Here is a 27,028-nt window from a genome sequence, read left to right as displayed (position 1 = left end):
AATACTCTTATCTCTAGTGTTATCTTTGATGTAAATTTATGAGCTAGACGTTTATTATACTGGGAGTCTGCTATTCAAATGGTCATTTAATTATTCGAAATTACTTATTAAATTTATATATGTTTTATTGTTATATACAAAAGTCACTTAATTTTGTATACTAGCGTTTTCTTAATTTTGTATACTATCGTTTTTTTACTTTCAAATACTATGAAAAAGCAATGGTGAACCGAATTAGATAGGTTAGGAGTTATTTTTTTAATCCCATTTTCATGTAATCTGATATATGTAATAGGTTAAAATTTAGTGATATTGCAAACTTTTATACATTTACATACATACAAGTACATTCAAGGGCAAACAACAAAAATTCCGACATTTTGTATAATTATTGAAAATTTTGATTTTGGATCTATCGAGATATATAACTAGCTCTCGCTACATCCAATTAAATATATAATTAGTTGAGATTTTTGTAATTACTTTGTAAGGATGAGAATTTGTGTAAATATGATAAGTTACGAGTACCAATGAAAAAGGAGTACAAGGAGAAGAGCGAATACCTTAGACTGCCTTGCCTGACCTTGAGCTCTTCGCTTCTCAGTGTTGACAAAACCAAAGGTGCGAACTGTTGATAGCTCTCCGCAGAGAAAGAAAGGGATCAAAAGCAATAAAACCTACGATGTATCCTCAATCTTCCGAGGGGTACGGAGCGGCATCGGAGCAGCCAATAAGGGTGTATATTTCCTTCAGTTCTTGGCGCAAACCATTCTAAGGCCCAAGACCATTTTTCTGTCTTGGCCCACCGGCCCCATAATCTGTTTATGACAATTTTCATTCTTTCACAATGCTCATCAATAATCCTTAATAGGCTAAAAGTATAGTACCAAATCAGTGACATATTCAGTGGAATTTCATAAGTAAACTTTAGAGAGGCTAGAATATATGTGAATCTCATTCATACGTTATGGAGGTAGAGAGATTGTTTGTTTCTAAAGGATCTTCGACTCAAATGCAACAAATTACAGTAGTTATGAAAAAGAAAAATAACACTGGAGAAAAATATTTGGGCACCACATTAATTGAAACCGATAACAATATTTCTATGTTTTAATTTATTTATTTTCTTTAGTCCATTATTTTTTTCTAAAAAAAAGGTTTTTTTCTCTTCTCGACAACTCTTTAAATTTCAACTTTTACATTATACAACTTATCTAGAATAATCTATGAGTTGAAGTACAGGCGCGAAAACAGTCATATTTAAAACCATAAGAGTAATTGAGCAATAATTTATAAAGCAATACTGTACCTCAAAATATCTTTTTTTTTTTTTGAAAACTTCACGAAAATCCGCAGCCGCTACATCCTCTGCCCTTCGGGTGAGTACTCTGTGGTGAGCACTGTGTGTACACTGGTAAACCCCTCACTGTGCAATAACTCGCAAACCACACAGAAAATGTAAATCACACTAGATAAATCCAGTGCGACGAACTCAATTAAGAAGACAGTAGGGGTGAATCGAACCCGCAACCTCCGCTATGAAAAATCCTCTCAAACCAACTCAACCACTGCCTTGGGCTACCTAAAAATATCTTATAAGTAGCAAAGAGTAAATAAAAAACTGAAAAAACGACAAAAAAGTCACATACTTTCCAATGAATGAAATATAAAATTTCCAATTATTAGTTGTCACTTGGCAAGCTTTCATTATAGTAAATATATTCTCTTTCTCCTACCTCCACTTTACTTAATTTCTTAGTCAACCAATAAACCTTCCAAGTAGAGCTAGCAAGTTCAAGTGTATGAGGCCACAATAAGTTGTTAGTGGAAGGTTTAGACCAATCGCAATTCATCGCGTCATGGCGGATGTAGCAGTGAAGTTCTTGGTTGAAAATTTGATGCAATTATTAATTGACAATGCTGATTTAATCCTTGGAATAAAAGGTGAAGTTGAAGATCTACTCCGAGATCTTAGCGACTTTAATGCTTTCCTAAAGCAAGCTGCTAAGTCCCGGAGGGATAACGAGGTACGAAACCAAATTTGTTTAGGATTCGATATTTGTTAGAAACCTTTTTAGTATGTGTTTCTTGTTTAAGTTTATTAGTGTTGAACTTATTGTATTTTAAAGTTATGTGTTAAGAGAAGAAAAGAGTTTACTCTAATTTAATTTGTTTGTTTGGTTTTGAATTAACTGAAATTTAAACTTGTGGTACTCCCTCTGTTCACCTTTACTTGTCTACTTTCCTAGTGAAAAAAAGGATTCAGAAAAGTAAATGATAAAATAATTTTACCATATTATCCTTTGAATATATAATAAATTTAGTGTTTTGAAAAATGCGTTAGATAATGAATCTTGCTTAATGCTACGGGTAAAATAGGTAGAAATAGATAAATTATCCATTGATTTTATAAACTAGATAAGTATTATTGACCATTCTAAAATTGAAAATAGACAAGTAAAGTATTAAACTAAAAGTATGTGGAATGTATTAAAATAACTTTGATCTTGTGGTGTTAAATATGTCATATAGAAAGTTACAAATTAAAGGGTTGACAAAAAGAAAACAGACTTCTTTTTTTGATAAGAGCGAAAAGGAAAGTACAACAAATAAATTAAAATAGGATGGAGTAAGGAGAATTATTTCAACTACAACCTTATGTTGAAGTCTTGAAGAATTACTTTTTCTTCGTAGTCGATTCTCAAGAAACATCTGAATAAATAAGGATAACATACTAACTATATCATACATTTCTTGTTTTTTGTTAATAAATGTGAATCTTGAGCCGGGTCTATCGGAAACAACCTCTCTACCTCATTAGGGGTAGTGGTATGGACTGCGTATACTCTACCCTCCCAGACCCCCTAAGTGGGAATATACTGGGCTTGTTTTTGTTGTTGTTGTATCTTAATAAACGTGAAATGAGCCAAAACAACAGTTTAGTTTGGGACGAAAGGAGTATTTGTTGCAATTTTATGTACATTTTTTCATATAAATTTATGTTCAAAATATTGAGTTCAGATGAATTCAATGCCGATATGCTATTCATTGAGTTTATGAACATATCATTTTCCTCTCAGGTTTTGAAAGAAATGGTGAAGAAAATAAGAAAAGTAGTAAATGCTGCCGAGGATTCGATTGATAAGTTTGTGATTGAAGCTAAGAGACATGATGATAAAAACAAATTTGCTCAATGGTTTCATCTTACACATGTAGCTAGAGCAAAAGGTGTGGCTGATGAGATCAAAAGTATAAGAGAAAGAGTGAAGGAAATTCGTGAGAATGATTCGTATGGCCTTCAAGCTATTGCTTTGGACGATAATTACAACAGAGGTGATGAGGAGAGGAAGGTATATTCTTGATTCTGATAGTATAGAACAGTTTTGTGTTTCGTTTTCTTTGACTGCTAGTAACCCTTTCTATTTTTGTATCAATCAAAATGCAGAGACATCTTAGTAAAATTAGTGGCCTAAAGCCAAATTTTATTAAAAGATATTACACATATATATACATACCAAAATAATATTGTAAAAATTTAAAGTTATTTTTTTTTTTGTTCTGGAATATTAATTATTTTTGATGTAATAATTTTACATGAAGCATACCATTTAACTTCACATATTAATACGATTATTAATAAAGTAAGGATTAATTCTAGTGAATAAAATGTTAATTACTTATTTGCAGTAGATTAACTTGGATGTTGTTGTTAAAATTTTATTTATTAATATGAAGTTTGAATTGTTTAATTCAAAATTTTAAAATATTTTTGGTAAAAATTAAATAGTTTTTTCTTTCTATATTATTTCTTGTTTTTAGTTGTATTTCACAATCTTCTTGAAATAAATTTCAAGTTAAGTTGAAAATCATAAAATTTACTAGGCCTCAGAAATTTTAAGGACCTAAAGCAAATACTTTACTAGCCTTACCCTTTGGGCCACCCCTGTCAAAATGGTGCATAGGTTGCACTAAAATGCAATTCAGTCTGACATGTTCCATACTATTTTGATTTTCTACTTCTCATAACATGTAAGCTTCCTCTCCGTCCAGATTGTCCACCATATGCTTGCGGGGACAATTCTCCATCTATATACTCCTTTCTTGGTTGTGCTCCTACTTCCTCCCAACTCTGTAATGCTTCTGTGATTCTTCCAGGCATGGACAGAGAGATGTTCTTTAGACTTAAAAACAGTTTCCATAGCTTACCTGCGACCTTACAATGTAGGAAGAGCTCGATGGTTAACTGTCTCAGTAGTTTCACCACAAAAAAAAAACAACTGGGACAAAGAGTTATTCTCTTGTCGTTAGGTTGTCTTGTGTAAGCATTGCCTCTTTATCCAGTAACCAAACAAAGCAATCCGCCTTGTGAGGGATTCTTGCTTTCCATGTAAGTTTCCAGGGCCAGCTGACTGGCCGATGATTGGAATGGTTCATCTTCTAGTACGCTATAATCACTTTGAAAGCATGGCTGCTTTAGCCAGTCACCAAACCAAACAGATGGTTCATCTCATTAGGTTGTCTTGCCTAAGCACTTGTTTAGCCAGTCACCAAATGAAACAAGCCAGCTTGTGACGGATTCTCGCTTTCCATGTAAGTTTCCAGGGCCAGTTGACTGGCTGATGATTGGAATGTTTCATCTTCTTGTACGTTATATTCACCTTGAAAGCATGGCTTCTTTAGCCAGTCATCAAACAAAACAACCTAATGGTTCAGCTCATTAGGTTGTCTTGTGTAAGCACTGATTCTTTAGTCAGTCACCAAACAAAACAAGCCACCTCGTGAGAGATTCTTGCTTTCGATACAAGTTTCCCGGGCCAGTTGACTAGCTGATGATTGGAATGGTTCACCCTTGTACGTTATATGCACCTTGAAAGCACGGCTGCTTTAGCCGGTCATCAAACAAAACAACCTAATGATCATCTCATTAGGTTGTCTTGTGTAAGCACCGCTTCTTTAGCCAGTCACCAAATGAAACAAGCCACCTTGTGAAGGATTCTTGCTTTCCGTAATGTTTCCAGGACCAGCTGACTGGTTGATGCTCAAAGTATCTATTCCAATCTCCACACCACCAAACTGCTCAATCATGCTAAAAAAATCAGTGTTTTTTTTTAGTGTTAGTGTTTTTTGTATGCCATGCACTTGTAATTTGAGAAATTAGAAGTATGGATATATGAGATAAGAGGTAACAATGTGAAAGCCAAAATATCCCCAACTAAAAGGAAGATTTTGATTGATTATGCAATGGTGTTGCCATCAATTTTTTCTTCTTCAAAAAGAATGTCTCTTTCCTTTTCTTTTTGATAATTCTTTGATTCCGACATTCTACATGGTTGGTTTGTGACCACAAGATTTAAGGATATTTTGATACATTTTACATATTTTTAGTTGAAGACTTTCTTTGCTTTTGTAAGGTTCGTCCTATATCAAAATCAAACAAACAAATTTAAACCGATTGAGGGAGTAAATTACATTAATGTGAAAACATAACACTCCGAGGATGGCTATGTCCGTGTTAAATCACATTCATTGCATGATGTCAGCATCTTGTAAAATCTACGTGCATTACAAAGCATTTGTTTCAACATCCTGTTTCTTCGTCTTTTATTTAGAGTCAATTCTAATATCATTTCTGAGATCTTTTTCCTTCTGTACGATCTTAAAACAGGCTCCTGTGGTTGAAGAAGACGACGTGGTAGGTTTTGATGAGGAGGCAAAAACTGTAATTGATCGTCTCATTGGAGGATCAGATGATGTTGAGGTTGTGCCAGTCGTTGGTATGCCTGGTCTTGGAAAAACAACTTTGGCATATAAGATTTATAAGGATCCGAAGGTTGAGTATGAGTTCTTCACGCGCGTTTGGGTATACGTTTCTCAAAGGTTCAAGAGAAGGGAGATATTTCTCAACATCATCAGCAAATTCACTCGAAACACCAAACAGTATCATGATACAACAGAGGAAGACTTAGCAAATGAAGTGAAGGAGCTTCTTGGGAAGGGTGGGAAATATCTTATAGTTTTGGATGATGTGTGGACAATGGAGGCTTGGGAACGAATCAAAGTTGCTTTCCCAAATAATGGTAAACGGAATAGAGTCTTGATGACCACGAGACAAACGAATGTGGCTAAGCGTTGCAATGATGAACCTCATAATCTAAAGTTTTTGACTAAAGATGAAAGTTGGGAGCTACTCGAGAAGAAGGTATTTCACAAGGAGAAGTGTCCACCTGAGTTAGAATGGCCTGGAAAAAGTATAGCCGAAAAATGTATGGGCTTGCCACTTGCTATAGTGGTTATCGCCGGAGCGCTGATAGGGAAAGGAAAGACGACAAGGGAATGGGAGTTTGTGGCTGACAGTGTGGGCGAGCACCTCATAAATAGAGATCCAGAGAACTGCAAGAAATTAGTGCAGATGAGTTATGACCGTTTGCCTTATGACCTAAAGGCGTGCTTTTTATACTGTGGGGCTTTTCTGGGAGGTTCTCAAATTCCAGCTCGGAAGTTGATTCGTCTATGGATCGCGGAAGGATTCATACAATACCAAGGACCATTGACTCTAGAGGATATAGCAGAGGATCACTTGAATGATCTTGTCAATAGGAACTTAGTGATGGTAATGCAAAGGAGTTACAGCGGCCATATCAAAATATGTCGTGTTCATGACATGTTGCATGAGTTCTGCAGACATGAGGCTATGACGGAGGAGAATCTTTTTCAAGAAATCAAACGAGGGCAAGGACGATCTTTTCCAGATAAACAAGAGTTAGCCACTTATCGTCGCCTATGTATTCATTCCTTGGTTCCTGAATTCTTATCGACAAAGCCCTCCGGTGAGCATGTTAGATCGTTCTTATGCTTTGGCTCGAAAAAAATTGAGATGCCTTCAAATGAAATACCAGTCATCCCCAAAGCATTTCCCTTGCTTCGGGTACTCGATGCTGAATCAATCAAGTTCAATCGATTTTCTCGGGAGTTCTTCAAATTATTTCATTTAAGGTACATTGCTATCTCAACTGACAAGATCAAGACCATTCCTGCTGACTTTGGGAATCTTTGGAATGTACAAACACTTATAGTCGAGACGCAACAAGGTACTCTTGACATCAAAGCAGACGTTTGGAATATGACAAGATTAAGGCATGTGTGCACAAACGCCTCTACTACGTTGCCTTCCACTAAGCGCCCCAAGAGCAGCAAGGACAACTTGGCGAATCGTTGCCTACAAACACTTTCTACTATAGCACCTGAATGTTGCACCGCAGAAGTTTTTACTAGAACTCCTAATCTCAAGAAATTAGGCGTTCGTGGAAATATAGATGCACTTTTAGAAACCAGTAAGGACGGGTCTGGTACTGTTTTATTCAGTAACATAGGTAAGTTAGCTTACCTCGAAAATCTGAAGTTGGTGAATGATACTCGTCTAAGTAGTAAACAACAACGCCTTCCTCCAGCATATATTTTCCCTCAGAAGCTAAAAAAGCTCACTCTGGTAGATACTTGGTTTGAATGGAAAGATATGTCTATATTAGGTCTATTAGAGTACCTTGAGGTGCTGAAGTTGAAAGAAAATGCATTTAGGGGACAGTCGTGGGAACAAGAGGACGGTGGTTTTCCTCGTCTTCAGGTCCTAGTGATTGAAAGGACAGATCTAACTTCTTGGAAAGCCTCATCAGGGAACTTTCCACGACTAAAACACCTCGTTCTTATATCATGTGATAAACTTGAGGCGCTCCCCGCTGAACTGGCTGATGTGAAAAACCTCCAGCTAATGGAACTCCAGAGTACCAGTGAGTCTGCAGCTAGATCTGCACGAGCAATACTAAAAAAGAAACAAGAAAAAGAACAGGATGGCAGTAAGAGCAGCGGATTCAAGCTTTCTGTATTCCCTCACGATCTTGGATTGTAACTGTAAAGACTGCTTCATTGGCACTTGACAGGTTAGTTTCATGTCAACCTTAGTCTTCAGATGTGAACACTAGTACTTTTTTTGGTTAAATTCCTACAATTACTTGAGATCCCGCCAACAAGGATTCTGTTTTTATAACAGCAGTCAGTCTTATGTGGCGTAGAACTAATGTTAGCGTGTGCTAGTAATGAAATTCTTTCCCAGCAAAGCTATAAAGATCTTATGAGCATGTTTCAAATACCAGTTATACACTGCATCCTGATTATTGTTCAACTATTTCTCCACTTAATGTGTTTCTGTCTGCAGAAACTATAAGGAATAATACATAAACAGACGCTCAAACTTGATTGGTTGCAAGTAAGCACTTCAACTTAGAGAGTGGTCTCAACTGACAATGAACACTCCAACTCTTCTCCAGTGTTTCTCGTGGACACCTGATTCTGATGTGGCACGTAAATTTTGAAGGTGTCCAGATGATCATTTTGTAAGTTGGATTGTTCAAGTGATACGAGTTGAGGGGCCTAGGTGTGCACTCTCAACGTTGCTGTGCTTACTTGTCGGCTGAGACCAAGTTTGAGTGTCTGTTTATGTCTAATGCCTAATAATAATGTCTAAAGTGTTGGTTAGAGCTCGGCTCAATAGTGAGGAAAGTCATTTCCCACCTTCTCGTCGAAAATATTTTAGGCTGACTAGTGATGATACTTATCAGCTGATTATGCATCGTTTTTCGCAGGAATTTTGTCAGTTTTGATATTGGAGTAACAATAAATCAATCCTTCTGCTTGCTACTACTTCATATGCCAAAAAGTATGCAGATCAGTTTGGAGCATTCTTATCTATTACAATTGTTTGCACTTATTTCTATGTGTACTGTTGTCTTGTTTCCCGGACCCCGTGCATAGCGGGAGCTTTAGTGCACCGGGCTGCTTTCTTTTTTCTATTGTCTGGTTGATTGGGACAAACTTCATTCTTGTAACTTGTATAATGTACTTTTTCTTTGTTTTTCTGTAAATCTTTTGTTTTTCTGTAAATCTTCTTGTGTTTTCTCCCTCTCTAGACGAAGTTCTTGATGTACATAGATGAATTGTTTCGAATAACAAACATTGATTTCCTTGTAGCTTTCTTTTGAAATTTCGTAGCAAGTCTTGTGCATTGACTCGAGAGTAATTCAACGGGATACATATCACCTCCCACCGGTAACAAATACCAGGCAATTTTGTCCACCAAGGATAGGACATATGTTTAGTTTAGTTAAAAAGTCAATATGGATTATCAGTACCAATAATAAAAGGTTCAACTAAGCATCCAAGGGCGTGACCTACAGGTCAATGGTATCGATTAAGCATCATGAAGTTTTAGGTTCAAATTTAATAGAAATAAAACAGCATGTGATTTCTTCTAATCTGTTTAAATCTGAAAGTCAACATGGATTAAAGTCACTTACTAGCTAGGCCAAGTTGTCATACAGTACCAAATTTTTTTATGATATAAACGGTACCTTCCAATTGTGGACTTCAATTCACCACCAAAAATTTGAAAAAGACGCTGAAGTAGCAAAATGTTTTGTGCATCAGACTTTTCTTTCTCGTTTCCGATAAAACAAAAGAGAAGTTCCTTGGAAAAAAAGGTGTAAATCCCCGTATTTTTTGTAATTAATTCATGTTAGAAACAAGCTTAAGGGAGTAATCGAGCTAGCCTCGAATTATGTGTGAGCCCACACAAGGGTAAGGAGAGCCTTGAATTTGTGAAAACATCAATCAAACTTAATCCTGAGATACCCATCTTATCTCACGTACCAAACGACTCCTAAAATCACAGAGATTAGTGCATTGCACTAATTCCCCCTGGCTATAACTCATCTTTTAAAATTGTTGGTGGGATAAATATTAAAAATTTACAAGTGAAGACAAAGAAGATTAGTTGAATGTGCATGAAAGTGAGTTGGTTGACAAAGTAAGACCCGGTGGTGGTAGGATAGTTGAGATCTCTCCACCCTCTGTTAAAGGTCCGCGATTTAAGCTCTTTGGAATGGAAAAAACTCTGTTGGAAGTGTGGCCCTAGAAAAAAATCCTATAAGTGCGTGATCCGGACTTAGTTGGCTCCAATATAGATACCGAACATCAGATAGAAGATGGTACATCAATTATTGAAAGATTGTGTTTATTGTAGCTTTCTAAGATATGTCCAAATAGGATTATATATTATTTATTTATTAACTAAAAAAAAAGGGCAGTTTAGTGCACTAAGCTATCGCTATGCGCGATGTCCGAGGAAGGAACAAGGCTCGAACTCGTGACCTCTGATCACATGACAACAATTTTATTGCAAAACTCTTCTTCACATAAACAATTAGTCGTAGTTTACTGGGTAAAGCGATTATACAATGACCAACTAGATTTAAATAAATTAATAGTCAACTTCATATTAATGTTAATACTACTCCAACCACATCATATCCATGTGCATTATGTCTACTTTTGTAATTTGACAACTCATCAATAACATTGACCAATAGGTCATGGAGCTCATATTTGTGATACACTTTTCAGTTTTGTCCCTTGAAGAACTCATCAAGGTGTTTGTAATCTTTTTTCTTGTTTAATTTTTCATCGTATTAATTACGTTGAAGAAATTAAAGTTAAAGTTTGATGTTTCGATCTGATTTCTCTTGTTTGTAGGCATTAATTAGCCCGATCTGAAGAGGCTCATATGTTGCAGAAAGCTCAAGTATTACTATTTGAATTGCGAGCCTCGTCTACTAGCTACTCGATCTTAAGTAACTACAGTTACGAGGATCCATCCAGTTACGAAGAAGAACAAAAAAGGTAACTCTGAAATTCCAAATATTCTTTACTTCTAATATGATTGTCTCTATTTTGATTCTCTTTTATATTTCTTGCCACTATATATATATATATACACACACTGTGCAACTAACTCTTCATTGTTGATGCCGCACTCATGTCGGATTCTTCAAAATATACTAATTTTGGCGAATCTTGTTAGCTAATGGGCCTAGTACATGCGGAGTCTGATGGGCCTCGACAAAATTGCGCACGCCGCATTACAAAACCATTTGAGGATCTGGGGTCAAAGCTCAAGAGATATGAAGATTACCCAAGTCCATATAAGCAAACCACTAGTTCATTGGACCGGGAGCCTAAAACGGAAATGGACCTGGTTTTGATACAACCTCAAAAGCTAGCTCCTCTAACACCCCCTGCGCCCAGGCCTAACTGACATTGATGCGTGGACCGAGAGCCCAAAACGCCCCGTACGCCCAGGCCTAACTGGCACTGGCGCGTGGATCGGGAGCCCAAAACGGGAATGGACCTGACTCTGATATCATGTCAAGAAATGGATCTTGGGTCTAACTCAACCTCAAAAGCTAGCCCTGGAGGTGGGAATTACTCAAATCTATATAAGCAAACCACTAGTCCATTCCCTAACCAATGTGGGAGTTTTACCCACTCTAACAAATCTAACACGCACCCATTGACATTTTTGACGAGTCCGAGCAACACTGTATATATATATATATATATATGGTAGTAAGAAATATTTTTTAACATAGAAGAATTTTTAATCTATATTTCAATGTGTCTTCAGATAGAGGCGGATCTTGAATTTGAAGTTAATGGATTTTGGAATTTAGTCATTTTTGAGTTACAAATGATTTTTTTGAGATAAATACAAAGTTTGAATCGAAACTATTGAACTACTGGATTTTGTTGAACCAGTACCTTCTACTCTACTTTTTTAAAATGAAAGGCAATTGACTTTGATTATATAGGATCCCCACAATTATTTGTAACTTAGAATTGTTGATCTCTTATATATATGTATTTGGTTTACTTGTTTTTTGGTTTTAGGTCTTTGCTTTAGTGGTTTGATCTTTTAGAAGACAAAGTAAAATTGTCTAGAACTATTTTCTGAAGAATGAGTAAACTATTATTGTCTATCGTCTTAATTTATGTGATACTTTATGTTTATCGAGAGTATATTTGACTAATTATTGATCAAAGTTCACATACTATAGGCAGTCCATCTTCGTTAACTCAGTACTTTCAACACGGAATACAAGTTTATTAAAATTTCAGTAATTAATAGGGTCTGAACCCATAATTTATAAGAAATTCATATCTTGAATCCATCTCTTTCTGATTGGCAGACGAGACTATGGAAGATGTTTCGTTGGGTGCTTGTGGGCGGAAAATACCTAGAGTTCCACTGGCAATGTTACAGATGGAATTCAAAGATCTCAATCCCACGAGGTCTACTAGTGAGTATTGCAGTGACTATAGTCCCATGGTAGTTTCTATCGGGCCTTACCATCCCACGAGGTCTACTAGTGAGTATTGCAGTGACTATAGTCCCATGGTAGTTTCTATCGGGCCTTACCATCACGGGAAGCCTGAGCTTCAAGGTGTTCAGAACTTCAAGCAGGAACTACTTGATTTATTTATTTCTGGAGGTCGCACGACTGATGATTCCATACTCGAAGATTTCATGGAGCATATTGACATCGCGAGAAGTTATTATATGGAGGGGTCCGTTGCTGCTTATAGTAAAGAGGAATTAGCGAAAATGATGCTTCTGGATGCCTGTTTCATCATCTCAGTGAATGACACGGATACAGCCAAAAGAATTAGTAGTCGTCTTGGAAAACTGGTGTTGTCATTGGCTTTCCGCGACATACTTTTGCTTGAGAATCAAATACCGTTTTGGTTTGTCAAGCGATTTTGGAAGATACGACAGGGGCCAGCTTACGCAAATTGGTGGATCAAGAATTTTATATGCAGAGTTATATATGGAAATCACAGAAATGAAGCTGGGGATATTGGAAGTGATAACGACCTGCCACTCTTTCTTCTTGAAGCTCTCCGAAGAGCGATTGTCGCAGGAACATGGACCAAATCCTACAAACCAAAACATCATGATGATTACGTCGCTGCTGATGATCACGACATTGAAGCAAAGAGATACGATTACTCGTTTCATTCAGTCAGAGATCTCAAAGAAAAGGGGATCTATTTTAAGCCTGGCAGAACTGGTTTAGTGAACGACATAAAGTTCAAGTCATTCTGCTTCTACGGCAGGGTTGAATTACCAACATTCATCGTGACAAACAGGTCACGCGTTTGGCTGAAGAACATAATAGCTTATGAAATGAGCCCGGGGACAAATGTGGGATTGGAAGTAATATCTTACATAAATTTTATGAAGTCCATCATCAATGATCCAAAAGATGTGCAAGAACTACGAGACAAAAGGATACTCATCAATCGACTCAACAGTGACGATGAAGTAGTCAAATTGTTCAAGGAGATCAATACTTGCGGCTTGGATGACGATCAGTTTGTTCTCAGGGTCAAAGAGAGAATACAGAAGCACTATAATAACAAGGCAAAGACATGGATGTCTGAACTAATTATCACTCACTTTCTCACTCCATGGAAGGCACTTGCATTACTTGCTGCTATTTTCATTCTTTTTTTGACTGCTTCTCAAACCTATTTCACTGTTTTTCCAAGAGATTGAAGATCGAGAAGGAATTAGGAGTACCTTCATGAAGATCCATGGTACATTTTTCAGAACTATGTATGTAAAGTGTCCTTCAACGTATCCCAAAAAATTCTCAATTCCTGCTATTTCGCTCGTATGTCTTAAAAAGTTCATGCTTGCACTGTATGAACTTATCGCCATAATGCTTGCTCCTCAGTGTTATATCTACCAAAGCCACTTCAATAATAGACTAATATTTTGTAATTTGAGATTTTTGATTCCTAGTCCTCCCACCTTCTTACTAGAGATCAGAATATTCCACTTGACCAAATGCAAACGTTTGCTGCTCATGTTCCCTTCCCAAATAAAATTTCTTCTCAACTTGTCTATGCTTTTCCTCACCTTGTCAGGAATGGAAAAAAAGAGACATTACGTAGGTGGAAAGAGAGTCCAAAACACTACTGACTAGAATGACCCTTCCCCCTAATGACAAGTATTGGGCTTTCCATCTTCCAAGCCTCCTTTCACATCTATCCAGTACCCCTTCACAAATATCAACAACTTTATTTTTTTAAAAAAATTACATAAATACACAACTTATGTTTTCAATATTATAAAAAATTTTAACTCTCTAAATATATTACAAAAATTTCAACATATACACAGAATGCTATGTATATGTTGGCTATGTTATGTATATTAATAGGAAGAAAGAATAAAATAATTAAAAAAGTGAGAGAAAATGTAATTACTTTTAAAAAGTTGATATTTATGTTATTTATACTTTTTTTTTGAGCCCAAAGAAAGACCCAAATATTTTGTAGGTTTAGCACCCAGCTCACAGCCTAGAATTCCAGCAAGAATATACATTTGGCTCTTCCTCTGGTTTAAAATTTAAAAAGTGTTTTTTTTTTTTTTATTATAAAAATTAGTCATGTACACATCAATGTTGATCTACGTTAATTAATAATGAAATTTATGAGTATTTATTAGTACTGTGTTTTAGGCCAATGTATGAAATATCAAAGGTTAAATTAAATTTGATGAATTTCATCTTTATGCTTTTATGGTAATCGTTGTGTTATGATTCGGACAGATTAAGCAAGTCACAAGTAAAAGAAAACAAAAACAATCCACGGATTTACCTGGAAATCCTTGCGGGAAAAATCAAGGGCAGAGGCAGAGGAGGTTTCGCTATAATGGAGAGAGAGTACAAAGTGGAGACGTAGTCTCAATGGTGTGTAATTTTTCTGAACACTCAAAACAACCCACTAAATGCATTTATATAATACGTGCATACAAATAAATCCTAATCCCAAAAATATAAAGGTCCATACAGCAAACATGGGCCACATCGCAGAATTTTCAATGCCAAATCAACAAAATTCAAATCACAACTCTAACACGTTGAAACTAGAAACTTTTGTGCATCATGCCTATGATTATTTGATTAATTAGTAGAAGATTCTCGTTGATCGAGTTAGCTAGTGGACAAGCATAGTGATTAATCTTTACCTAATCTTTAATTTTAGAACTGAACATAACAAATGTTGGCATTATTTAAGTTATTCTTTGGTGAAGAGGCATTTTCGTTCTGGATATAATATTATTTATGTTGTCTTACTTAGAAATTTACAAGTAACGACAAAAGAAGATTAGTTGAATGTGAATGAAAGTGAGTTTCTTGACAAAGTAAGAGGACTTCCCTCCACCCTTAATTAAAGATTTGGGATTTAAGTTTCAAAAAACTTTGTTGGAAGTGCAACCCTAGAAATAGGTCATAGTGCGTGATCCAGATTTAGTTGGCTTCAGTATGAATACTGAGCACCAGATAAAAGATAAAGAAGAAAAAAATTCATTATTAAAGTTGCTGTCATGGCCATGTGACCAGAAAGTCACGGGTTCAAGCCTTGAAAACAACTAGCCTCTAGCAGAAATGTAAGATAAGGCTGCGTACGATATATCCTTGTGGTAGCTTTAATGCATCGTACGTTCTCTTTTTAAAAGAAAAAAGGTCCTTGGCTACAATTATTAGGCAGACAAGATAGTGCCAACAATTATTATTAAAAAGACACTTGTGTGTTGTAGCTTTATAAGATATTTCCAAATAGCATTGACTTGAGATAACAAACATCAAAACCTTATAACCTCTTTAGACAATTTCCACAGCAAGATTGTGTGAAAAGATGACTGAAGTAGCAGTGAATTATTTGGTTGAGAAGTTGTTAGAATTGGGCCGTGAAAATGTCGAGTTGATTACTGGTGTACAAGACGATGTGAATAATCTGGTCGCGGACCTTCAAATACTCAAAGCTTTTCTAAAAGATGCTTCGAAGATCGATAGAGACACTCAAGGTTGGAAGCAGTCATTGAAAGAGATCAGAAATGTGCTTTACAAAGCTGAGGACTCCGTCGACAAGTTCCTGGATGAAGCTAAACAGCACCAAGACACTCATAAAGCTGTCAAATGGATTGATATTCCATATTGGAGCAAAGTTAGGAATGTTGCAAAGGAAATTCAGTCCATTAGAAACAAAGTGAAAGATCTTCAAGACAAATATAAAGCTCTTTTGGACGCCATTCAATTGGACAATCTATCTAGTACAACTCCACAGCCCAGACAGGTATATATGTCATGTGCCCACCCTGTCTTTACATCAATCTTTTCATATGCCTTTAAATATTTTAAACTATCAATCATTGTGAATTGTAATACTTTTTACCAGTGGTGGAGCCAGGATTTTGTTAAGGTCACAAGTAAACATATGAACTAATCAAAGGCTTCAACATCGACTGTATATACATAAAAATAATTTTAACTATGTATAAATAGTATAATTTTTCGCTAACGGGGTTTGGATGAACCGCCTTGGCCAAGTGTAGATCCACCCCTGCTTTTTATGATTTCATGTCTGAATTTAAAAGTTTGACTCTTGAAATTCAAACAACTTCATATAGATTGAGACAAAGAGGAGTAATAAACAATTGATACATGATCGTTGAGTTGAAACTAGTAATGTTTGCTCTAACCTATCCAAAAGGCAATCAAAGTAAATTTGTCTTCTTTTTTTGTTTTACAGCAACATATTTACTCTTAGTATGTTTCAAAAATCATTTGAATCTTGTACAAGATCCTAAAATCATTAGAATGCTATTCAATTAATAAAGATTCTTGTGAATTCGATGAGTTTCAAACACTACTCTATCCAAATCAAACCACCTGAACTAGTTACGACTACCATCCAACTACCATCCACCTTCACATGACTAGCATTTGTTGCCTACCACCACCAACAATAGTCGCCACCACCAGTGACAATCAGAAAACCATCACCACTAGTCACCATTACACGACCACGAATTATCATTGTACAACCATTACCATTAGCCCTTTAAGCAATCTCAACCACCAATATCCACCAAACCATTACCATCATTTGTCGGCAACACTCACCTTCTTGTTGTCGCAACTGCTAGCTTTAAAGTGTGATTCATCAAGCGAACCATTTTTAGCACACCATACGATTTAATCTTATTCTAAAGTGTGATTCATCTGGAAAATTTAACGCATTCAGATGTTGAGAAAACAAATAGTCATAAGTATTCAGTATATAGATTTAGAAACAACATCCTATATGTTAGATATGTACTTAGATTCAGACATCTTAATTTTAACAAAAATAAATAGTGGCTTGAATTCATTTTAATCTATTTATTTCAAGGAAAAGGATGAAATAACTTCCTACTTTTCGTTTTTAAGCAAGGAAATCTTACTCTTGGTACTAAATTCATTCTCTTTTCTTTTTCCATGTAAAATAGCTAATTCTGTCAGATGAAGACGATGTTGTTGGCTTTGAAGAAGAGGCAAACACCGTGATTGATAGGCTGATTAACGGATCAAAGAGTCTAGAGTCGGTTCCAATTGTTGGTATGCCTGGACTTGGCAAATCAACACTAGCAAGAAAGGTCTATAAAGATTCAAGAATTAATTTTGAATTTTTCAGTTGCATTTGGGTCAATGTCTCTCGATCATATAATAAAACAGAAGTTTTGCTAAGTATTCTTAAAAACTTTACTAAACCTCTTGACAATAAGAGCGATGAGAAAATAACCGAAGAAATTTGCTCCTTTTTGGAGAAAGGAGGAAGGTGTTTGATCGTCTTGGATGATGTGTGGGACGGAGAAGTTATGAATTTTATCGAGAAGATTTTCCCGAAAGGTGATAAAGGTCATAGAATCATGATGACTAGTCGTCAAAATAACGTGGCTAGTGCTTTCAATAAGAATATCCATAGGCTAAATCTCTTAAGTGATGATAATAGTTGGCTTTTGCTCAAAAAGAAAGTTTTCAGGAAAGAAAGTTGCTCCAGTGATCTAGAAGAACCAGGATTCAGCATAGCTAAAAAATGTAACGGTCTACCACTTGCCATCGTGGTCATTGCAGGAGCCTTGCTAGGTAAGACAAAAAGGGAATGGGAATTTGTAAATAGGAACATAGGAGAGCACCTAATAAATCCAGATAGTGAAGATAGCTGCTCAAGATTTGTGAGAATGAGTTATGATCTGTTGTCTTATGACGAGAAAGCATGCTTCCTATATTGTGCTACATTTCCCCGAGGCTTTGATATTCCAACATGGAAATTGATCCGCTTATGGATTTCAGAAGGGTTCATACCTTTCGACAAGAATTTAACCCCCGAGGAGAAAGCGGAAGAGTACTTAAACGATCTGACTAAGAAGAACTTGGTGATGGTGATGAATTGGACAGCGGATGATCAAATCAAAACATGTCGTATTCACGACATGTTGTATGAGTTTTGCAAAAAAGAGGCAAGTGAGGACGATCTTTTTCAGGAAATTACAGAAGAACCTAGTCAGTGTGCAGGAATATTGAGGCAATTAGAATCAGACTTCTGTCGTCGCCTTTGCATCAATTCTTCTATCTTGACGTACTTCCTGTCCTCATTTTCAAAGAAACCACCCATGGAACTTGTCAGGTCTTTCTTATGTTTCACCTCTGAACCAACAGGAAAGACCGATGGTCACTTGAAAACAATCCACAAGGTCTTTCCCCTTATCAAAGTACTCAACTTAGAATCTGTAAAATTTTCCTTCACCAATGATTTTTACCGGCTTGTGCATTTGAGGTATATCGCTTTCTCAGGGGACTTCAAGTTCCTTCCAGAGCGCTTCGGTAAGTTCTGGAATTTAGAAACACTTATCATTAATACAATTACTCCTGAAAGTACTTTTGAAATCAAAGCAGATATATGGAATATGTTACGCTTGAGGCATTTGCACACTAATGCCCCTGCCAAGTTGCCTCTGCCTGGTGCTCCAACAGGCAGGGAATCCTGCATACAAACATTGTCCACGATCGCTCCACAAAGCTGCACAAAGAAGATATTTTCAAGGGCACGTGCTCTGAGAAAGTTAGGCATTCGGGGTAAGGTAGTTGCTGATCTTCTTGGTTCCAAAGCTGGTGGATTGGGTGATCTTGCTGAGTTGAAGCGATTGGAAAACTTGAAGCTTATAAATGATGGTCAGTACATTGGTAGAGTCATAACCCTTCCAAATCTGGTATTCATATTTCCCAAGACCCTGAGGAAGCTGACATTTTCGGGTACTAGCTTCGAGTGGAGTGATATGAGTAAATTGGGGCAGCTGGAATCCCTTGAAGTCCTAAAGTTGAAAGAAAATGCATTCAAGGGAGAGTTTTGGGAAACCGAGCTAGGCGGTTTCAGTGGTCTATTAGTCTTGTGGATTGAGAGGACAGATTTGAAGACTTGGCAGGCTTCAAATCGCAGTTTCCCTTGCCTCAAACGGATTTTCCTTATATCATGTGAAAACCTTCAACAAATCCCGGAAGAACTGGCTGATATACCAGAACTTCAAGAGATGAAATTGGAAAACACTAACAAAGTGGCGGTGAAAGCAGCGCGAGAAATTGAGAGTAAGAGAAAGAAGAACAAACTGGAAAGCTCTATTGGTTTCAAGCTCACAGTATTTCCTCCTGATAGTGATGCTGATCCTCAACCATCACACTGAGGTTTGTCTTCATTTCTTCAGTTTGACTGAAGAAAGACGCTTTCAACTTGTGGTCGATTTTCTTAAATATTTGTTGCTATAAGTTCTTGAAACTTATCTTAAACTTATCTTAACTATGTCATAATATTTGCGTGGCTATAGAAACTTTGCGTTAACCATTAAATGGAGGAGGTAGATGATACTCAATCTGCTTGCTGTCCCTTATTAGATGTTGTTCTGTTAAAACATACTCCTTCCGTCCAATTTTATGTGAACTGTGAAGGTGTTACTGTTTGGGCAGTTAAACATTTGTCAAAACTAAATATTTAACCGTCGCACTCCAAACATAGTACTCTATTACTCTCTTATGTTTTTTCTTCTCTATTTAGTTTGATTAACTTTTGTTCTCTTATTTTTTTCAGGAGGAAGAGGAAACTTCCCCGCGTCTTATTTCCCTTTTACGGTACTTTCTGAATAAAGTCTCTACATGTTTTGGAGACATGGTGTGTGTATGCTGTGTGTTTGCTTTCTCATTGAAAGACAAGCATTTAGTTTTCCTGTTGTGGCTGGATTGCTTTTGTTTGTTCTTTTTTTTACTTGTTAGGTGATGTTGTATTATGGACTATCATTTGTTCTTTTTTTATCCAATTTATTTTCGATGACAGGGAACCTGCAGTCTCTATCCTTTTGGGTTTTAAAAATACATGATATATCTAGTTTTTAATACAATAAATCAAACATTTGATAAAAAATAATCCCTGTATTACTAATTCCTGTATTATTATTATTATTATTAATTCTTGATTAACTTCTCTTTGTACCAAACGACCCCTTAATATTTTGTCCAACAGTAAGCGACCCTCCATAAGTCCAAAAGACATCAAAAAATTTCGTCAGCCTTAATTACAAAATCCACCTAATTACTCACTCATCACTTTTACATATTCATTATATCATATAATGAATATCTTCTCTTAACATTACTAATTACATATTATGTAAATTATTTTCTAATACTAAGACTAATTATCAATCAATATGAATACTGTGACAAAATACTTATGTCAATCATTATATTAAGGAATACACACAAAAATCGAGATTTTAAGATCTCTTAATCTCTTACAAAATAAAAGAGATGATCTTACAAAATGTAAATTAAACAAATAGATGAACAAAGAGAGTAACAAACATGTCAAAAATGATTATTTTTAATTATTCTTTTTGAGATAATACCCAATTACCTTTTGAACTATATCCAAAAACGCCATGACACACCTCAATTTAAACGAGGTCCTATTACCCCTTGAACTTATTAAAAGTATAATTTTGACACCCTTAGTACCTACGTGGCACATACGTAGCACAACACACTGAAGTATCCACGTAGGCAGTCGTGTGTGCCACGTAGGCATCAAGAGTGTCAAAATTACACTTTTAATTAGTTCAGGAAATAATAAGACCCCATTTAAGTTGAGGTGTGTCATAGACTTTTTGGATATAATTCATAGGTTAATTGGATATTTTCTCATTCTTTTTCCTCATTAGGGTAGTTTGTTAGTCATATTTTTGTTTCCCATTTTAGTTTGCAATGGTCATTATCAAATTGGATAAAAAAATACTCTTATCTCTAGTGTTATCTTTGATGTAAATTTATGAGCTAGACGTTTATTATACTGGGAGTCTGCTATTCAAATGGTCATTTAATTATTCGAAATTACTTATTAAATTTATATATGTTTTATTGTTATATACAAAAGTCACTTAATTTTGTATACTATCGTTTTCTTAATTTTGTAATTACTTTGTAAGGATGAGAATTTGTGTAAATATGATAAGTTAAGGTGTATATTTACTTCAGTTCTTGGCGCAAACCATTCTAAGGCCCAAGACCATTTTTCTGTCTTGGCCCACCGGCCCCATAATCTGTTTATGACAATTTTCATTCTTTCACAATGCTCATCAATAATCCTTAATAGACTAAAAGTATAGTACCAAATCAGTGACATATTCAGTGGAATTTCATAAGTAAACTTTAGAGAGGCTAGAATATATGTGAATCTCATTCATACGTTATGGAGGTAGAGAGATTGTTTGTTTCTAAAGGATCGTCGACTCAAATGCAACAAATTACAGTAGTTATGAAAAAGAAAAATAACACTGGTGAAAAATATTAGGGCACCACATTAATTGAAACCGATAACAATTTTTCTATGTTTTAATTAATTTTTTTTCTTTAGTCATTATTTTTTTCTAAAAAAAAGTCTTTTTCTCTTCTCGACAACTCTTTAAATTTCAACTTTTACACTATACAACTTATCTAGAATAATCTATGAGTTGAAGTACAGGCGCAAAAACAATCATATTTAAAACCATAAGATTATAATAGTACATTTTAATTAAGTCTACTTATCTTTTAATTTAACTCCACTAGCTAAAATGAGAGTAATTGAGCAATAGTTTATAAAGCAATACTGTACCTAAAAATATATTTTTTTTTTGGAAACTTTAGGAAAATTCGCAGCCGCTACATCCTCTGCCCTTCGGGTGAGTACTCTGTGGTGAGCACTGTGTGCGCACGGGTAAACCCCTCACTGTGCAATAACTCACAAACCACATAGAAGATGTAAATCGCACTAGATAAACCCCGTACGATGAAGTCAATTAAGAATACAGTAGGGGTGAATCAAACTCGCGATCTCCGCTATGAAAAATTCCTCTCAAACCAACTCAACCACCGCCTTGGCTACCTAAAAATATCTTATAAGTAGCAAAGACTAAATAAAAAACTGAAAAAATGACAAAAAAGTCACATACTTTCCAATGAATGAAATATAAAATTTCCAATTATTAGTTGTCACTTGGCAGGCTTTCATTATAGTAAATATATTCTCTTTCTCCTCCCTCCACTTTACTTAATTTCTTAGTCAACCAATAACCTTCCAAGTAGAGCTTAACCAGAGGACCAACCATTTTAATTCATATATTTATTTATATATCATTTGGATTTATATATAAATAAATATATGAATTAAAATTAACATGGGTTGTGGTGCAGTGATTTAGGCTGCTCCACCCTTAATCAGAGGTCGAGGGTACGACCCTGGTTATGGAGAAAACTCTGTTGGGAGCGCTGCCACCTTAATGGGCCTTGCAACGCCCGATCCGGATTAGCCGGGGCTTCAATGCAGGCACCGAATGAAAACCCAAAAAAAAATATATGAATTAATTATATTTTATTGAGACTAAAATATATATGACTGAGGATCAACATAGCCTTTGAATTATAAATGTTGGGCGAATATAAATCAATATGCGCTTATGGTATTTTCGTTATCATAAAAAAAAAAGGAAACCAAAAATAGAAAAAAAAACAAAATAGTAGAAAGAGAGGCGCAAAGAAAGAATTGAAGAAAAAAATACAAAAAAATCAAGAAGAAAAAATAATGAAAAAGGAGAAAAGCAAAATGAAAAAAGATGATTGTGAAAACAAATATATTGAGTGGTTACGATATTTTAGTCACATCCATAATTTGTACTCGACTTAACCATATTCTTCAAAAATAAAAAAAATATAAAACATAAAATACAAATAAAAAAGAAAAAAATGAGAAAGAAGTAAAAAAAAAAAAAAAGAAAAGAAAAAAAAGGAGACTAAAAAGAAAAATGAAAAAAAAGAAAAAAGAAAGAGAAACAAAGGGCAGAGGATAGAGATAGAAGAGAGAAAAAAAAAAAAGAAATGATAAAAAAATAAAAATAAAAAAAAGAGAAGAAAACTAAAGCTACATATAGAAGAGAGACAAAAAAAAACTAAAAAAAAAAACCAAAAAAACAGAAATGAAAAAAAAGTCAAATTGATATGATATAGAAGTTTTAAGTTTTTGACTTGAGAGTTAAAGTGGGTTGAAACCATATTTACCCAATCCATATTTGATCAAATCCATATTTACCCATATTTATATGAACGGATTACAATCCAAACCATTTTTGCTCGATCCATATTTAACCCGTCCAAATCCAATCCAATCCGCCCGTTTGTCACGCATAGACGCGCATTTGAAATGGAATGCTTTAACAAAAATTGCAAGGTACCTTAAGTGAGTCAGCGACTGAAATGCAGCAGCCCAAGAATTATCCAAGTAGAAATCCAATAAATGTAACACCCGAATAAATCTGAAGTTATTAAGCAAAGGAAAAAGATTCTTATTGTATGATATGTTGAATTTTGGATGAGCAATGACTTATTCGAAAAGACTCTCTTTCCTGGAAATCACTTGTCATAGTGTCATGTGTGTACATAAATAACCTTTGTTCTACGTGTTGCATGAACTTTTCTTCTTTTATTTTTGTCAAGCAGAATTCACGCACTTGATCAAGAATTATGCAGCATTTCATTTCACCATTCGCTCTCTTTTTAGATATCACTACCAGGTTTCTGCTAACCCAACTAGTTCTTCATCAACTGATGAATAACTAATTGGATTGGGAGGCTCTGCAGAGGCAGGAACTCTCTCAACATCTTCCATGTCAGCTAGCTTGGCCCCTTTTACGATTGTTGGAAGTAAAATCTACATATATCAGAACTGATAATTTTGTTTACACCGATTAATAATCAATTTACAACTTTGAGAACACCAAAAATAAAATGATTTTTTTTTTTTTTATTTTCTTAGACTTAATTAGTGCCAATAGATTCCATATCAGAGTGGAAAGTTTTTCAAGATTCAAACTAAGTAAACCTTGATCAGCGTTTTAAGATACATTTTTCATCTTATTAACATGAAAAGAATTACAAATTGTAGCTAGTACTTCTGGTTTAGTTTTGGAATGTCGAAATTTTAATTTTAAAATATTGCACTGATGTAATCTAATTTAGCTTCAAATATTAGTCATATTTACTCATGAAAAACGAAAAGTGTCACATAAATTGGAACAGAGAGAGAAAGAGTAACCTTTACTATATCCTCTTTGTAATTTCTTGATCCTTTTTTGTATTGCTAAACAATGTCTCGACTCTAGTCATAGGCAAGGTATTCTTTGCAAAACCTTCTATTGAGAGGGCTATTGTTCCATGTGAACTGGAATTCCTGTCAATATTTTAGCTCTTTCCCCGCTAGTTTGGTATCTACACCTTTCTGTTCTAGTTATGGTTACCATTTGTTATCACCGTGACAGACTACTTCACCAATAGCCTTAAGATTAAGATTGGCAAACCAAATTAGAAGGAGCGGAGCTTAGAGCCTTTACTTTATGTAAAGAAAACTCACTCTACCCGACACTTTTGCTTTTCAAGATTCAAACTAAGTAAACTTTGACCAACGTTTTAAGATACATTTTTCATCATATCCACATGAAAAGAATTACAAAGTATAGTATTTCTCGTATAGTTTTTGAATGTCTAAATTTTGATTTTAAAATACTGCGTAATCTAATTTAGTTTCAAATATTAAACGAAAAGTGTCCTATAAATTTGAACATTAAAGTAGCGAGCCTTCCTTTGTCATGAGTGATTTGAAATGTTGTACATCTATGTCGGTTCCTAGAGCTATCAATACGGGTCGGTTCAGTCCATTCGGCTAATCCACACGGGCTTTGAATTTTGCCGGGCTGGGCCGGGTAGTACATCAAAATGATGGGCCAGAAAATACCATCACTTTGTGGGCTACGAGCCTCACAGACCACGAGCTTCACGGACCAACCCACTTTTTTAAAATAATATTTTTTAATTTAATTTTAAAAGGTTAATAAACATAATTATATACGCTAGACAATATTACATAGTGCTACTACTTGCTAATCAAGTCTTCAATACCCCAAAAATTAGCGAAATTAAATAATTTTTAACATGATATACTCCAAACCAAATAAAAATACTAGAGTTAATACATAAAAATGACCCTAAACTTGACACCAAATTATAACTTTGACCTTAAACTTTGATAGTGCACAAATAGGACCTTTAAGTATTCAAAACCTGAACAAATATGACCTCCGATTTTGCAATCTCATGCGTGAGTTTCAGTCGCGCCTACGTGGAAAAGTAATCCAATCACACGGTGCTACATCGTTAAAAGGGCTGACTTGGAGGGAGGTCATATTTGTGCAGTTTTGAATAGTTAAAGGTCATATTTATGCACTATCAAAGTTTTATTTTTTATGTAAAAAAGGCGTCGTTTTTTTTTTTTAATTATTATTATTATTATTTTTATTTCTATAGCTGCAACACCTAACTTTTTTTTTAATTAAAAAATCAAACCCGCGCAGTAGGCTGAAGGAAGCGCCCAAGAAACACAAATAACACCACTGGGCTATCTAAGTGCCTTGTTTCTTGTGGTTCAACATTAATATACGTACATAAATATAGATTTTCTACCTTATATATATAACGTAATTTTTTTTACCGAGGGATTCGGGTGAACCCCATGGCAACCACGTAGGTCCGCCCCTGCATTAAATTAATAATGTTTTAATAACGTTAATTTAATAACATTGTAATAACGTTAATTTAATAGACTACTACTACTATCCTTAATAACATTAATTTAATAACGTTTCATTAAAACTATAATTTTTTTATTATTAGTATAGTTTCATCTTTAATTTAATATTTAAATAAATTATATTTAGATATATTATATAACTTAAATTTGCCCTCTGTTTTATAATATATATACATATCCGCGCGATTTTTTCGTATGAGGTTGACCCACCTAATTAATAAATTTTCAATATTGCCCTTTTTCCGCAATGACAAAGAAATTAGATGTCACTTTCATCTTTGAGCCAAAAATAATAAAAAAATAAAATTGAAAAGTCATTTAAAGGTCATATTTGTGCAGTTTTGAATAGTTAAAGGTCATATTTGTGCACTGTCAAAGTTTAAGGTCATATTTATGTATTATGCCCTTAGATTTTAAGCTGGACGTGCGCAGTTTTGCCTGTTGAACACGCGTTTTGCCACATAGGATTGGAGGTCATATTTGTGTAGTTTTGAATAGTTAAAGGTCATATTTGTGCACTGTTAAAGTTTAAAGTCAAAGTTATAATTTGGTGTCAAGTTTAGGGTCATTTTTATGTATTAACTCAAAATACTAATAAGCAATCTAAATAGTTAATGAATAACAATATAGTTGATAGTTAAAAATATTAATCTAATTTTGTTTCAATATATCAAAATAAAACACAAAAAATGTCAATATTTCATTCATTAAAAATAAAAATGAACTTCTCAAGAAAAGCTCTCATGACATTTATTATGTATTCAACATCACCACTTTATATTCATCAATCATCTCTAAATTAGATTTTGATAAGGTTGTCTCAAAATCTTCATTTTCATCTGTAATTTATATTCAATATTAATTAATTAAACATTAAGAAATTGCTTAAACCTAGCTAGTACTACTTAAAAGGATTTTGAGTGGACATTGAGCTCTTTTATTATTTTTAGTACTTTATTTTACTTTTAAATTATTTATTATTTGACTCATGGGCCGGCCCACAGGCTATCCCAACCCACCTCAAGTCCCACGGGCTTATTCAGGTCGGACTAAAAAATATTATTTTTAAATGGACTGCAAAAATTGAAGCCCA

The 27,028-nt window shown here is 34.9% G+C and overlaps 3 protein-coding genes across 5 annotated transcripts; all 3 read left to right on the top strand.

The window, feature by feature from the left end:
- The first annotated feature begins 1,631 nt into the window (after window positions 1-1,631).
- On the top strand, window positions 1,632-9,020 carry LOC107847737 (putative late blight resistance protein homolog R1B-16). Its single transcript, XM_016692189.2, has 4 exons — window positions 1,632-2,027; window positions 3,081-3,350; window positions 5,666-7,934; window positions 8,637-9,020. The coding sequence occupies exons 1-3, from the start codon at window positions 1,860-1,862 to the stop codon at window positions 7,901-7,903; spliced, it is 2,676 nt and encodes an 891-aa protein (XP_016547675.2). The 5' UTR covers window positions 1,632-1,859; the 3' UTR covers window positions 7,904-7,934; window positions 8,637-9,020.
- A 1,300-nt stretch (window positions 9,021-10,320) lies between these two features.
- Window positions 10,321-13,672, top strand: LOC107848150 (UPF0481 protein At3g47200). 3 transcript variants are annotated; one of them, XM_047399359.1, is made up of 5 exons: window positions 10,321-10,478; window positions 10,582-10,728; window positions 10,910-11,303; window positions 12,075-12,177; window positions 12,247-13,672. In XM_047399359.1, the coding sequence occupies exons 3-5, from the start codon at window positions 11,231-11,233 to the stop codon at window positions 13,442-13,444; spliced, it is 1,374 nt and encodes a 457-aa protein (XP_047255315.1). In that variant the 5' UTR covers window positions 10,321-10,478; window positions 10,582-10,728; window positions 10,910-11,230; the 3' UTR covers window positions 13,445-13,672. The 3 variants fall into 3 exon arrangements, with proteins under 3 accessions (XP_047255315.1, XP_016548328.2, XP_016548327.2); XM_016692841.2 differs by having other exon boundaries at window positions 10,359-10,480; window positions 12,075-13,672; XM_016692842.2 differs by lacking the exon at window positions 10,910-11,303 and having other exon boundaries at window positions 12,075-13,672.
- An 837-nt stretch (window positions 13,673-14,509) lies between these two features.
- Window positions 14,510-20,104, top strand: LOC107847726 (putative late blight resistance protein homolog R1B-16). Its single transcript, XM_016692172.2, has 3 exons — window positions 14,510-16,032; window positions 17,228-19,457; window positions 19,858-20,104. The coding sequence occupies exons 1-2, from the start codon at window positions 15,595-15,597 to the stop codon at window positions 19,454-19,456; spliced, it is 2,667 nt and encodes an 888-aa protein (XP_016547658.2). The 5' UTR covers window positions 14,510-15,594; the 3' UTR covers window position 19,457; window positions 19,858-20,104.
- Window positions 20,105-27,028: the final 6,924 nt, after the last annotated feature.

The sequence above is a fragment of the Capsicum annuum genome, chromosome 11, assembly GCF_002878395.1.
Source record: "Capsicum annuum cultivar UCD-10X-F1 chromosome 11, UCD10Xv1.1, whole genome shotgun sequence".
Classification (NCBI taxonomy): domain Eukaryota; kingdom Viridiplantae; phylum Streptophyta; class Magnoliopsida; order Solanales; family Solanaceae; genus Capsicum; species Capsicum annuum.
This window is presented reverse-complemented; position numbering and strand designations above follow the sequence as displayed.

Excerpts from the sequence above, each read along its gene's own strand:
- LOC107847737 (XM_016692189.2), top strand. The coding sequence starts at position 1,860 with ATGGCGGATGTAGCAGTGAAGTTCTTGGTTGAAAATTTGATGCAATTA. Across the intron at positions 2,028-3,080 it reads AGTCCCGGAGGGATAACGAG|GTTTTGAAAGAAATGGTGAA; the intron begins GTACGAAACCAA and ends TTTTCCTCTCAG. Across the intron at positions 3,351-5,665 it reads GAGGTGATGAGGAGAGGAAG|GCTCCTGTGGTTGAAGAAGA; the intron begins GTATATTCTTGA and ends ATCTTAAAACAG.
- LOC107847726 (XM_016692172.2), top strand. The coding sequence starts at position 15,595 with ATGACTGAAGTAGCAGTGAATTATTTGGTTGAGAAGTTGTTAGAATTG. Across the intron at positions 16,033-17,227 it reads CAACTCCACAGCCCAGACAG|CTAATTCTGTCAGATGAAGA; the intron begins GTATATATGTCA and ends CATGTAAAATAG.
- LOC107848150 (XM_016692841.2), top strand. The coding sequence starts at position 11,231 with ATGGACCTGACTCTGATATCATGTCAAGAAATGGATCTTGGGTCTAAC. Across the intron at positions 11,304-12,074 it reads CTCAAAAGCTAGCCCTGGAG|ACGAGACTATGGAAGATGTT; the intron begins GTGGGAATTACT and ends TCTGATTGGCAG.